This window comes from Equus caballus, chromosome 18, assembly GCF_041296265.1.
Source record: "Equus caballus isolate H_3958 breed thoroughbred chromosome 18, TB-T2T, whole genome shotgun sequence".
Taxonomy (NCBI): Eukaryota; Metazoa; Chordata; class Mammalia; order Perissodactyla; family Equidae; genus Equus; species Equus caballus.
In genome coordinates this window covers 48,519,333-48,534,366 of record NC_091701.1, presented here as the reverse complement: position 1 = coordinate 48,534,366, position 15,034 = coordinate 48,519,333, and the positions used below count along the sequence as shown (strand labels likewise).

At 38.3% G+C, this 15,034-nt stretch overlaps 1 protein-coding gene across 5 annotated transcripts in view; it reads left to right on the top strand.

The window, feature by feature from the left end:
- The window catches only part of STK39 (serine/threonine kinase 39), a 277,088-nt gene that overhangs the window by 223,232 nt on the left and 38,822 nt on the right, over positions 1-15,034 (top strand). For all 5 annotated transcript variants that reach the window (XM_023623086.2, XM_023623085.2, XM_070241166.1 and 2 more), the window contains exon 16: positions 3,270-3,338. In XM_023623086.2, coding sequence (XP_023478854.2) covers positions 3,270-3,338 — 69 coding nt within the window. The remainder of the gene's footprint in view (positions 1-3,269; positions 3,339-15,034) is intronic.

Sequence of the window (15,034 nt, the reverse complement as noted above, 5' to 3'; positions counted from 1 at the left end):
TGGAGCTCCACATAAATTTTAATTTGATTAAATAGTTTTTGTTAAAATTTTGAAAATCCGAAAAGTTCTAGCTTGATATCTGTTCACTTAACTGCTTTGACCTCCCGGATGTTATCATCTGTAAGAAGCCACAAACTCAAATGCTTACAGGAGCCAAAGTGAATGGTGGGGACCTCAGGAAACTAGAAAGTTCTGTCTAAAAACATTCAGGTTCAGTTTTTAAAAAAACATTGCCAACCAAACAAAGCATGTTCCTGGGCCATATGTGGTCATAGATTCACTGGCCCTGATCTCTAGTCCCCTGTAAGCACAAAGATTTAATGATTGCCAGCATATTTGAATTAAACTAACATATGAAGTACCTTTTACAAAATAAATGTAAATAGAGCCCCTAATGAATTTGCTAACTGATCTTTCTTTCTGGGAACATCCATCTTTGACAATTTAGAGTTGGTCTGTGAACCTGTACAGCGCCAGTTAGTTACTGTCATCAAAAAGCTATCTATTTTTTCATAATACAAAAATATTGACCGACCAATACTGTGATGAAACCTAGTAATTATATAATAAATGTTTCAAGTGCAGTAAGTAAAAGAACAGATTCTTATTTTAAGGTTGTTTCTTTTCATCTGATTATTTAAAATTGACAATGGCAATAAAAATCAATTTTAATTTCAAGAGATAACGAAAGAAATGAATTTCTGAGTTGAAGGCTTTGGGGGTATTAGACAGCGCTATTAGCATTACCTGGTCCTTTGTGCTGGCTGTGGCAGGCTCGTTTGCTATGGTTAGATTAAGAATCTCTGCTTTTGTTGCCCAGACAGAAACCATGGTGCTGCCTGATGATAGCTGGCCTTCCTGGACAGCAAGCACAGGTCCATAACAGAAACACCATGGATTTATCGCTGTACCTCTGAGATTACAGATGCTACCTGCATTTCAGACCTTGTCTGCACTACACTGTGCATGCACACAACATGTGTACTATGTCTGTGCTGTATTTACACGTAAATATGTATATATGGCTAGAGTATATAACATAAACATATCAAATATTCTCTGTCCTCATTGGAGGGCAAGCCCTTTCTGCTTATTATGTTGCTGTATTCTCTGGAGACCTGAGTATATTGATTATTTAACTGTTTACACATCAGGAATGTTAAGCAACTTAACGAAAAATAAACTACCAATTACCTTCACATTTCTGTTCTGAACTATCACTGATACATTACTTATGTGCATACAAAATAACTGCTTAATGACACACACACACACACATGGAATATTTCCATTTTTGGTGAGCCAGCATGACTGTTTGCTGTTTTAATATGACTCATCTGGCACCTCCGAGTCCTGAAAATAGTAGGAGATGCTGTACACTTTGACTATTTGGGGATGTCATTTGTTTTGCTTCTGTTTTAGTGCTAGCCCTCAATATGGCTTTGTTTGATTATTCCATTTTCAACTACATTCTGTGATCGTAGCTCCTTACTCAAGTATTGATACTTTAGAGATGCTGGAAACATATTCACATGCTTTAACAGATGATCAATCAATACAAATGTAATGACTGCCTACTGTGTGCCCTAGTAGACACTTTAATTCAATAAGTATCATTTCCTGAAGTTTCTGCTGGCCTCCAGGAAGATGGAGATTGTGAGACTGAAAGCTCTAGCTGACTTCATAAAGCCAAATCACATTCACAGGAGAGCCTTTCATTACGTTACCCTACATTCCATGCTAGGGGATCATTTTATCTCTAAGAGAATTTTGTAAGGTGTTTTTTTTACTTCTACTTCTAGCAGTAAGGACAAGGCCCAAGATAAGCCCACCTTATATGGAATTTCATAGTGTAGTACGATTCCTATGTATTTCTTTTCCATTTTCTTCATTTTATTCTATCTCATTCATTATGGAATGGAATGAGTAAAATGATAGAATACCACAATTTCTCTGGAAGTACAAAGAACATACATGGCTCTCAAATTTTTATTGGAGATTTGGGAAACTGGGCCATGTATGAAAGGGAGAAAGCGAGTACACAAGAATGTAAGATGCATTTCAAATGATCTGCTGTATCATTACCACAGCTACCATTTATTTAGTAACTACTATATCAAACGCCAGGCTAAGCTCTTTAAAGCCAAAGAATATTGAAAGGTAATTGTCCCTCCAGCTACATGCCCACATGCACACACACACTTGAGCTCACTTACAGAGTCACCACATCTGAAACATAGATTAAGCAAGGATACTCAGATTGTGTTGAGGGGCGGCCTTTGGCAGAGCAAACTGCAGTTCAGTTTAGATGCTTGTTTGATTCAGCAGCTATACTTGCAGGTGCTCCCTGACTTTGGAAGAAAACTTAAGTCAAACCTCCATCTGCTGAGCCAGTTTCTTCTTATCTAGCTACAGTTCTGAATGGTTTTGAGAATATCAGAAGGCCATGGGGACCATGTCATGTTCCTTGTGAAAACCTAGGGGTTCATAATGGTTCTTTTGATCACATTGCAGTTTATCAATTTCTCTTTACAAAGTCTTCAAACAGACTTCACATTATTATCATGTTCATTCATAACTTTTCAATTAAGTAATTTCAGCTATATTCACTTGCTATGGCCTGTTCAGTCCCATCTTTATGAGATTGCTAATTCCTGTCACTTATCATTGAGAAACTGCATTCTTTTATTCAACTACATTTTCAAAGAGAATGAATCTGTTGCTATCAAATGATCAATGTCATGTTAAAGGAGTTTCTTAATAGCATAAATTTAAATAGCTCATCTTAATAGTCCAACAAGCTCTTAGGCTGTTTGTACCAAATATTAGGTTTTTTATTAGGTTGTATCAAATGCTCCTATTCAACCTTTGCCATAAATTCTGACTCAGTAGCTATTAATGGTAGAAAAGGATTGATGATGGCTGGAATTAACCTTGGCAAGAAAGAAAGGTAGGATCATAGGGACCAGTTACGAGATAACTTCTAGAGGTGCATTTGAGGATTAATTCAGACAGTAGCCAAAGGGCAAAAGTTTCTTGGTTCACCACAAATGAAACAATAATTTTGTGTAACTGCTTTTGAATAAGTAGCAAGATGCAAAAAGTACATGGCAAAATGTATTTTACATTGTTTCTGATAGAATCTGAATTGTTGAATTAAAACACATGTGGATGATTTTCGTAAATGAAAAATATATATTTTACATTGTACTGGACTGTTGATTTTTATTTTATGGTTACTAATACATATTCATTTCCCATTTGGACAGACACGGCGGATGGCGTTTCTCAGGAGCTCTTCTCTGCCGGCTTGGTTGATGGTCATGATGTGGTTATAGGTAAATCATTTTTTAGTATGTAGTGTCATTTTGTTGGTATATCAAATGAAAATGCATTTAGAAACAAAAATTTTCATAAAGGAATAATTTACTCTGTGGATTTTTGAAAATTTCTTCTTGAAGTCTCATCTTTTATGCGAAAGAAGTTTGTTTAGGAGTCATATTTAATTTCTTTTTTAAGAAGCTCTTAGTGTAATTCTGTCTCATTTACCTGGACACAGTTTATCCAAAGCAGGACCTCACTTACTGGAAATATAACAGAGAACCCAGAAGACCTAAAAGTCCATGACATTAGAAAAAATAGGATTCTATAAATTCCATGTACCAAGTATGGGAACCTCCAAGATCCTTTCTCGGAGTTTCTCTAGTCTTTCTTTGGACAGAGTTCTAGTAAACTTAGATGTTAGTTTTCCCAGCCCTTAGCAAGATTCATCATAAAGTCTAAAGGTTGGATAGACTTAAAAGTCATTCAGGCCAGTTCTTTCATTGTGTAGACAAGGTAACAAATTCCTAAAGCAATTCAGTGGTTTGTCCAGGGCCATGCAGCTGGGTTGTGGCAGAGCCACTTCTCTTTGAGACTGTGGCTCTTTCTACCACTTTTAGAATCAAAAGATTGCTGCATGGAGATGGGGGAGCCTGCTAGATACAGGCAAGCTGTTAGGAGCAAGAAATGACTGGTGGCCTCCTGACGAGGCAAAGGAGGCAGAAAAGTTAAAAGAGGCAGACAGACACTGTCATCTGAGAAAAAGTGTGGGCTCTTTCTACCTTGGATGAGGGTGAGTAGCTCCACACTCCTCAGCAAATTCTGAGTTTATAAAGATTTTATAACATAGTCTATTCCTGGATATTCGTAAGAATGACCCTAAGTAATCCAAAATAGTTAACATTGTATTAATGTTACTCATGACATTATATTGATTATGTTGTTAACTATTATAATTACATTATATTAGGGGAATATGTGTTATGATAAAACTTTCTTCAAAAATACTCAAATCAAAACTCATGCTTGAAATGACTTGAGCCCTTTAAATGATATTTTACCTTTAAAAAACTAATCACTTACTCAAAATAAGTCCTTCCCCAATAATGCTGGAGTGTGTGACTAAGAGGGAACTTGAGGTAGATATACTTACCCATCAGAATAATTTGTTCCTAGAAACTCAATAATATAGATTACTACAAAATGAATTATTTTACTTAAATAAGAGTAACGGGAGTTTTAGTGGGAGATTAGAATTCTGACTAAAGAATCAGTATCTTTTATTGATATATAAATAATGTCATAAATGTAAAGATACAGAGATATCTTTATAATTAGAAAAATGAAGCTCTTTTTCCTATTAATTATACATGAAGTGTACACAAAGGTATCTTTATAATTAGAAAAATTAAGCTTTTTTCCTATTAATTATTCATGAAGTGTACACATTGATTTCGCAAGGAAGCTCTGATTGCTCTGCCAAGTGGTGCATATATAAAGAGATGTAGACATATTTTAAAGGAAAGTGATATACACATACACGTATATATAGGTGTTTGTGTGTGTGTGTGTTTCCTTGTATATTCTGTCTTTCACACTTTCCTTTAAAATCTTATGAGATCCAATGGCCAGCTGAGTTCTTACCTAAGTTTTCTGGTCAATTGTGAGGGCGAGCTGAGGAATAAGGTCAATTCAACTTGGATGTCTACTGTAAATTCCATCTCAGAATTCTTTATGTTAACTTAATGGTTTCTTGATAAAGGCTCATTCTGGTTTTATAGAAAAAATGAGCACACACCTTTGTGTCTTAGTTTACCTGAAGAAATAGGAGAAAAGTTAATGGCTACATCAAGATACCCTGTAAGATATATTTTCCTTAAAGACAGCTTTGGTCCATACACTAAGGCAGCCAGAATTAAAAATTAATTAATAGATAATAATAACCAAAAAAATTCTTTTAAACACCTACTAATGTCTCTATTGGGCAAGAAGGATCAAATAAATGATCTTTTGATTTGAGTTGATCCTGGCAGGTGGTAGGGAACATGAATAAAATAGATTGATGAGCAGATATTAAGTCATATCTTTTTTAAAGTATGATCTTACTTCAGGCCTATAGTCAAATTTAGTGTACTGGTTTTTTTGCCCTGGGCTTAGCTGAATCTAAACTAGGGGGTGTCTTAGTTGTGGAGTTTTTTAAAGGTTGAAATTAAGGCATAGTTCATGTACGACTTGTTAAGTGTCTTTTAAATACAATACATACCCAGAAAGCTTCTATTTTTCCATGATTTAATTATTCTTCCAAAAGTTTTTCATTTTGCCTTTTTTCCCCTTCTGGAAAAAGGGGAGCTAAAGTGTAGAGTGTTGGAGTAAGACCAAGCGTGTGCAATCCTGCCTTATCTAGTAGCACTAAAAATGCCTTACAGGGACACGATGCCTAAGAGTTACAATGTTTGCATATTTCGTTGAATCATCCCATCAATTCTGTAAGGTAGAGAGGACAGGTTGTTTTTGATCAGTGTTTTATGGATAAAAACAGAAGTCAAAAGAAGTTTCTGGGGTAGTGCAACTTGTCATGGTCCTTGAACTTGGTATCTTATGACTCTAAGCCCAGTGCTTAACTCTGACCATGTGTGTATATGTGTACAATTAATCTGATATCTTCAGCCTTGAAAAGTGGATCCAGGTCATTTTAAATGATGGTAGTTTTTCTGTCTTCTGGAAAAAAATAGCTTGTCCTTACTTGATTTTCCTGGATCAGGAGATGTTTTATATTATAATTACTGATTATCTGACAAACAGATAAAATTTGTTTAATCTGTCCTCTCTAACCTATCTCAGTGATTCTCTGCTCCCTCCCTCATCGTGTTTCCCTCTGTACCAGATATGTCCCACCAATATATGAATATGTTTTTATTTCTCCCATCTTAAAAAAGCTCTCTCTTTGGGCCACCTTCATTACAGCTGTTTCTCTCCACCTCCTTAAAACCAGACTCCTCCAAAGAATTGCCGCTGACTTCAGTTCCTTTCCTACCACTGTCTCCTGAACACACTCCAGTCAGGCTTTTGCCCTTCCTGCTCCACTCAAACTGTTCTTTTCAAAACCATATATTGGGAAGACACATGCCTAGAGATGAAATGGCAAATGCAAAGGTGGATGTGGCTGGAGTAGAGTGAGCAAGAAGGCAGGGAGGAGATATGTGGTCCGTCAATGACTGCCTTCTGTGTTCCTAAATCCAGTGGTTAAGTCTCAGTCCCACATTATTGCTCCATCAGCAGCACTGGGCATAGTTGACAATGCCCTTCTCCGTGATAAGTTTTTCATTTGGTTTTTAAGATTTCTTTCTCTCTTGGTTCTCCCACTTTATTGGTGTTTCCTTCTCATTATTTTTTGTTGGTTCCTCCTTGTCTCTCTGACCTGTAAATATTGACATGTCCAAGGAGCCTTGGATCTCTTCTCTTGAATCACTCACTCCTTTGGTGATCTCATCAATTTTCATGGTAGGAACACCTTGCATCCTCTAACTCCCAAATTTATGTCTCCAGCCTCTCCTTTGAATTCCAGACTCCTATCAACCTCCTATTTTGACATCTTCACATGGAAGACTAAGAGGCATCCCAGATTTAATTAACATCTCCAAAGTCCAGGCCCTGGTGTTTCCTCCCAACCTGCCCCTCCAATAGCCTTTGCTCTAAGTTGATGTCAACTGCATTTCTTCAGGTGCTCGAGACAAAAACCTAAGAGTTGTCCTTGAGTTTCCTTCCTCTCTTACCTTACATCCAGTCTATCTGAATGTACCCAGGCTGTTACTCACTATTTCACTTCCCATCCTATTTCAAGCCCATTTCATCTCTCAGTTGAACTATTACTTTCATCTCTTTGCTGGTCTCTCTGCTTCTGTCCTTGCCTCTCTTCAGCCTATTCTCATCTCAGCAGCCAGAGAGATCCAACTAAAAAGTAAGTTAGATACAAAAGGCCACATATTGTGTGATTCCATTTATGTGAAATGAGCAAAATATGCAAATCCGTAGAGTCAGAAAGTCCCTTAGTGGTCGCCAGGGCCTGAAGAGAGAGGGAAAGGGTAGTGACTGCTAATGGGTGTGGAGTTTCTTGTGGGGGTGATGAAAATATTCTGGAATCAGAAGTGGTCATGATTGCACAACCTTGTGGCCATACTAAATACCACTGAATTGTGTACTTTAAAAAGGTGAATTTTATAATATGTGAATTATATTGCAATAAAAAAAGTAAGCCAGATCACATGAATGCTTTAAATAAAGCTCTCTAATGGCTTTTCATCCCACATCTCAGCGGCCTACAATCCCCTACTGATCTGTCCCCTGTCACTTTTCGGACCTTGTCCCTCTCTTCCACTCTCCCCCTTGCTCATACTACCCCAGCCACACTGGCTTTTGTATTTGTATTCTTTCTGCCAGCGTGTCCCTTCCCCAGGTACACCTGTGTATCTCCTGGTGCTTAAATGCTGCCCCTCAAAGGGGCCTTCCTTGACCAGCCTACTTAAAATTGCAACCCACCTCCCACCTCCCAGCTCTCTACCTCCTTCTTGACTTTATTATTTTACCTAGTCTTTCCCCATCTAGTAGGCTATATGTCTCATTTATTTGTTTTAACTATATAGGATTTTCCATTGAGCTTAAGTTTTTTGAAGGCCAGGATTTTTATGTTTTATTAACTGCTCTCTTCCCCATGCCCCAAACTTGCATTTTACATAGTAGACACTCAATAAACGTTTGTTAGAGAAAAAAAATCCATTTTGAAATATGCAGATATCTTGTAACATTTACTTTAGAAACAAAGGCTATTTTGAGTATAGGATTCCAGTTTTTTAAGAATCTTACTTCCAGGATTGCAGAATTCAAGTAGCATTTTAAAAATATGAAATAGATTCACCTGACAAAGGCTGTGCAAAAAAATAGTCCAGTTCAACTTAGAACATTGGCATGTAGAGGTTTGAATGATTTCTTACCTGTGTATTTTATTTAGTTTCTGTAATATAAAACAGCTAACATTTAAATAGATTAAAAATCTTTCTTTTCCCCATCAGACTTTTCTCTTGAATTGGAGCAAATGCTTAGGGCAACATGAAAAACCTGAAAGAAGCAATAGTATGTATGTCATGGAGCAGTGAATGTTCTGACTTTTACTATAATGTGGCAAATGTTTTACAACAAATATTCAGTACCTAGCTTCAGGGTTATCTGCCCGGAGTGTGCGAACCTTTACAAAACAGAGTTTGGATTGAAGAAGGACCGGCGTAGTGACATGGAGTAATTGCTTTTGTGCTGAAGCAGAGCAGTGCAGAAATTAAATGCAGTGTTTGTAGACTGACATCATAAACCCACTTCAGTTGTGCTTAAACGCAGTACTACCTTAGGCAAGAAACAGGAAGTATTTTTTTGGCCTCTTGTAAATGGAAATTGATAAGATCGGCAAGGCCTCCTAGATGGGTGTTGGTTTAAAAATATAAGTTAACTTTGCAAGATGCAAACCTCAGTATATGCATGTATAAATTTGCTTATCTTGCCTGGCTGGGATGGCTGACAAATGGAAATAAACTAGATCTGAGCCCCCATTTCCGTTGTTTCAAGGAGGGGTCCTGAGGATGACCCGAGGCAGCAGAGAAACCAGTTTCCTTTGTCTGCTAGTTAAAAAACAGCCAATCAGAAGTTTTTTCTGCAATAGAAGACAGAGAAGGAAAAAAAACCACCTCATATGTATAAAGGAAAACAGAAGACCTGGATTCTGTTCAGGCCTTGTGATACATGAGATTTTTGAGTATCTGTTGAATGAGTTTTAGAACCTCAGCAATAGAAGAAGGAACACCGATGGGTGTGGTAAGCTAGCCAGGTGCCTGTCCTGCTCAGCAGCCGCTACAGAGCTGCTGCCCTCCACCTGCAAGGCTCTATCCCAGGGCCAGGGTATGACAATGAGTTACCCTGGGAGAGGAAGCTGCTTGGCAGCTGCCTTCTGGAGAAGTGCCTACTGACTGCTCTTTGCTGGGTTTTTACACCACCATTTCCTGGCTTTGTAACAACATATATCTATTTTTTTTTTCCTTTAAGTGGAGTTTAGAACCAGATGTTGGAATTTCTGTTTCCTGAGAAGGGAGGTGTGTTTCTGCATTCATTTGTACAGTTTTCCTTTGACGGATCTGGAGCCTAGCTGACTGGTTATCACTGCCCTGGAAGCTGATATTAGCTATGTGTATATTCTCCTGAGCTCTCAATGGACTGTGACTGTTGGACGTACCGTTCATGGCTCTGGGTGCTCTTTTCCTGCACATGGAGAATCCTGTTCAAAGATTCACTGTAAATGCCTTCTCTGAGAAGCCTGCTCGCCTCCTCCCTAGCAGAATCCAGAGGACAGCTTTTCCTTGTAGTGGATGCCAGAGGACAGTATTTTACCACCTGTAGTGACATGTGGCTTTCATCCTGCTGTACTTCCTGGTGCCCGCTTTCTCTTTGTGTGGAGGTTGAGGGCGCCTTTAGGGCAAGCCTGCCTTCTATTTTATTGAATCTCTGCCATCCTTGCCACACATAAGGCACTTAATAAAAATACCTATGGATCAATGAAGACATTTAATTCCATTTGGCAAATTTTATACCTGAAGAGGTCATGAATTGATGATTTGGACAATACAAATATTGTTGCACCCTCAAAACTGAAGAGTCATTCAGCAAGACTGATTTTTTCTCTCTCTGTCTCTCTGCCCCCCTTCCTCTTCTTTCTCTCTTTCTTAAGAATTGACTTTTCACATGACTTTTGAGCCTCGCCTCTTGGGAAGGAAATGTGGTTTGTCTAGAAGGCCTCTGTCCTCTAGTGCTTGCTGAGGTTACAGTGTTTGTCTCAAAGTGTGGACTGTGAGATGCCTGCATCAGAATCTTATCTTGGGTGCTTATTAAAAACGCACATTTCTGGGTTCCAGCCTAGAGCTGGAGTCTTGGGCATAAAGTGTGGGAATCTGCATTTTTAACAAGCATCCCAGGTGATTCTTATACATGGTCGAATTTTGTGGCCACTTTAGTTTTTGCTGGCGGTAACCTTTAGAGACTTTTTGCTCCTTTTATCATCTGTATCTTCTTTCCGATCTCACTAATTTCCTTTGCTTCCCTGCCTTACTTGATTCTCTTCTCCCTTTAGAAGTCTATTTTAAAACTATACCAGTTAACTTTCTAAAATAGTGTGTGTATGTATGTGTATCCGTGGTATAGATGTGTGGAAGAGCCTCATTGGCATAAATTTTTACCATAATGAGTCATTTCAGCTTTTATTAAAACTATTATTGCCGCTCAGGGTGCAGTAGATCCTCCAGGAGGCCTTTGGCGTTTTATATTTTAATATTACGACAAAGTATCTTTAGGCTCCAAAGTATGCAAGCAACAGAGTCTTTGCTCATTCAGGAGCATATGGCTGGATGTGTGAAGTGCTTTGTTCCTCCAGCTATCACCAGGGATGTTTAAGTCTGTTGTGAGTGAGCCAGGATTTACTGAACAGCAGTGCAGTTTTAAAACAAAAGTTTGGAAAAAGAGTGAACATATTCTCTCTCATATCCAGTTCAGTGATTATGCTGTAATGTTTCCTGATGTTGAAATTCAGTGAAGGAAAACTTTCAGTAACCAAATAGTGCCTCTATCACACAACTGTGCTATGATTTTAAAATGGTGACAGATTATAAAAACAATAAGGAAACTCCTTAAGCCGTTTCTGGATTTAAACAGGCTTGAGGTTAGTTGAATGATGTCAATAAATCCACTTGAGTGATTCTTGATTAAAAGTTGTCTGTATGTTAAGTTTAATAGTCTAGGGAATTAGGGACTAGAAGTGGCTTGGGAAAACTGTGCTGATTACTTTCCTTGTATATTTTTACCAGAAATCAATGTTAAGGTGTTTAATACGGCGTAGGGTTACCACTGCCAATTCGATTGTAGCTCATTGCTCCTGGTTTCCCAAATACCGTTTTTCTTTAAAAAAAAAAAAAAAAAATCTATACTGAGGTATATTTCCTCTATAGGAAAATTTATTATTAATTTTAATGTTAAAAATTAGTACGCAAGAGGGGCTGGCCCTGTGGCCGAGGGGTTAAGTTCGCGCGCTCCGCTGCAGGCGGGCCAGTGTTTCGTTGGTTCGAATCCTGGGCGCGGACATGGCACTGCTCATCAAACCACGCTGAGGCAGCGTCCCACATGCCACAACTAGAAGGACCCACAACGAAGAATATACAACTATGTACTGGGGGGCTTTGGGGAGAAAAAGGAAAAAAATAAAATCTTTAAAAAAAAATTAAAAAAAAAAATTAGTACGCAAGAATTATTTTTAAATATTTACAAGTGACAGACTGGACTATCTAATATAAAAGTACCGTGCATGCAGATGAATGACTATCATTTCTAGATGAAATAAAATACTCAACAATTGAAGTCTTTGGAGACGTGGTGTACTCACAGTGCTGCTGTTTAAATATCCAAAGAGCTGGTCTCCTGCGGAGTGCTGGGAGCCAGGCCTGAATCAGTGTGTGGAGAGCGCACACATACCCACACGCACTCTCCTGGCCTCAATTTGGACTCAGACTTAAGGGTTTATATAAGTGTAAGTTTATTCAATTGCAACAGAAAAACAGGTAGACTGAAGTAAAACATAATTTTTGTTTGAACAGAGTCCCATCTTTATAATCTGGTGACCATATTCCTCTGTCCAAAAAAATACAAAGGAATTAAATTGAAGAAAAATTTTCCTAGCAAAGCGAGTCAGAAGCTAAAATAAGCTGCCCACTCCTATGATCGAGTCCACTGCCAGCCCCAGCCACCCTCTGTGCTTACTTATCTGCAAATTCTAAGAGGAAAATGATTGACTATCCAGATAAGGGTTGGCAGACTTGTTTATAAAGACATTCTGATTTGGAGGGGGGCGAGGAGCAATTCAAAATTACCTTTCAAAATGTGGGCAAATGTTATTTCCAGAAGTTCTAAAAAAGCCTAAAATAATATCTGGAATTTCCCCAAATGTGTTCTCAGTTTCTGTCTTATGTGATTATGAATCAGTGCGGCAGTAAACCACACTGTAAGCTCTGACTTTCTAGCTGAATGTCGCTTTTTATTTAGTTAGGAGTTGTGTATCCTCTTTAAAGCCTCTATTATGGATAGACTCCAGTTAAGACCTGTATTTACTTTCCCTTAAGTGAAACAAGAGCTTGCTAGTGGATTTGTCGTAGGTTCAGTAACTCAGTAGAGTCTTGCTTTTTTCAACTCCTTTAAATTTTTCTGTTTTAATTAATGGTAATCTGTCTTTTAACTCTAGAATCAGATGTGCTTGAAGATTTACACTCAATCCAGCCAAACTTTCTTACTATAGAATTACAATAAGCCCCAAATACCAGTCCCTATTTGTCATGAGAATGTCTTTCTGGTAGAAGTAAAGTAAGTTTACTCTGGTGCAGGAAATCCAGTCTTTCTGATATATTTTTCTAACACTACCAAGTGTATAGGATTTAAATTAAGTAGATCTTTTGCTGAACAGTCTACTCCATTCGTAGACTGATTGGTTTTTGACTGTAGTCATTGTGTTGTGTGTGTGTATGTGTGGTTACCCAGTTTAGAAATCTCTGGCCTACCTGAATTTTAACTATTCCATCAAGAGTACAATGTTGTAGATATAGGTAGATGCCCAGTTGTGCTTATTAATAGATTCCCAGGCTGATCGCTTAATCCCAAACCAAATCTCTCTGCTAGGTTTTTTACTCCATTAGTTGAGATGAAAGAGAAGTCACTACCTCCTAATTTCTTATATAACAGAAAATAGAACTCCTTTTTTACCCCGTCAAAAACATTTTAAAGCCAATAAAGAAAATTAGGTCAACATTTTTGACAAAATATGGGCTTGTTATCACTATTTTTGGCTTCCTATCTAAATTTTATAATGCTAAATTTGATCATATGGCTTCATTTGGTTACCATTTTTTTAAAAAAGCAAAGAGGGCCTTCTTGCCAACTCTAAGAAAACCTAGTTCTTAATCTTGCGCTGCTTAAGTTCAGCATCCAAAAGATGTGTAAGAATGCTTTCACCCCAGGCTCATTGTCAAGACAAGGACAGACCTTGACTGATCACATTCTAATAGATTGAGAAACAAGCCCTTGTCGTCAGGTTTACACTGTCTCCGTTGTATTATCAACATTTGTCCTCAGTTTTGTTCTTGAGCTAATGTTTTTCTGAAGTATCCGCTGTACTGTCTAACCTGTGGCAAGCATTCCATAAATGCACGTTTTCCTGGAGAATTTCATATCTGATGAACCATAGAAACGTCCAGCAGAAATTTGTAGTCAGGAAAGCATTGAAATAGCCTTGGGTACAGACTCACAGGCCTGGCTATACACCGCTTTTGGCCAGAATACACTGTGGCAGAAAGTGAAGAAGGAGCTGTCTATTAGACTTAGCAGGCAGATTTATTTATTTTTTGCCTATTTTTTTAAATAGCAAAATGCCTTAATCTCCCTTAGGGAGCTTGGTGAGCTGTGAGAAGTTTGTGACTTGAAATGAGGACATCTGATTCAAAGTGTCTTTTCAGTAATAGTCCCCCAGGGGGCCTAATTTATAGTAGATCTTGAGACATCTTACCAGCTTGTGATCGTTAGCTGGGTCTTTAGAAACTCGATGTGGTTATGACTCATCTCTTCATTGGATGAATGGATCTGGGGTCAGAATTCTACCGCCAGATCTCTGCCCTTGCCCATCTGTCTGTGATCTGCATGGTCAGAAGCACAGGAAAGGACTTCCAAATTGCTTAGACGCTAGCCTTGCTTCCCTTCCCTGTAAGCTGACTATTTATTCTTCACATATCCTTCTCACCCTTTGTTCTAATTCTTGTAGTTGTCAGTGGAACTGAATGATAAGGGAAGAATCAGATACACTGGAAATTTGATGTCTAATAGAAATAGAATACAGGTTGGAGGACACGATTTGGACAGTACTACTCTTGGGAAGCATAAAAATGCTGTAAATTACTCTGACTAATGGGTTTCTCAGCCCCTGGGACAGTAGGCTGGAACTCTAAGGATATCTTTAAAAAAAAAAAAAAAAGTTGGCTTTTTTATTTAGTGCTCATGAAAATTGTTATTAGGTAAGGAATGGATATGAGAAATTAATGCTTGATATTTTTTCAGGATGGATTTTTTAAATGTCAAAAATACAGAACTTTGCACTTAAAATAACTCTGAACAGTGGCTTTATATGCTTAATTAGCAATAATTAAATATAACAGCTCAGGCCTCTTGGCATAATCTGAAATATCCATGCAATTCAAATGTCTGCAGACTAAATAGTTTTTAACCAATAAGAGCAGATACTCCCCCTGGGATATTACTGGGAGTCCCCAAAGAGATGTGTCCCAGGGGTCCTTAAATCATTTTGTCAGTGCTGGTTACCATGTGGTGGGCACATTGGCTCCCACTTGTTCCCTGCCCAAGAGACTGCTTGAAGAAGCCTCACCAGTATCTCCAGCCAGCGTGAGGGCCCTGCTGCCCAAATCAGGGTTACTGCTTCCAGAAGGTCCCAGGGCACTTCCTGTTATTGGGCCAGAGTGTACTCGCTTCCATGCAGAAATGGGGAGAAGGGCCTTCTGCCACACTTTGTCATTCAGGCCCTGAAGCTACCCTACTTCATTTATTCAATAAATAAAGCATCTATTCTACTCTGTGCTAG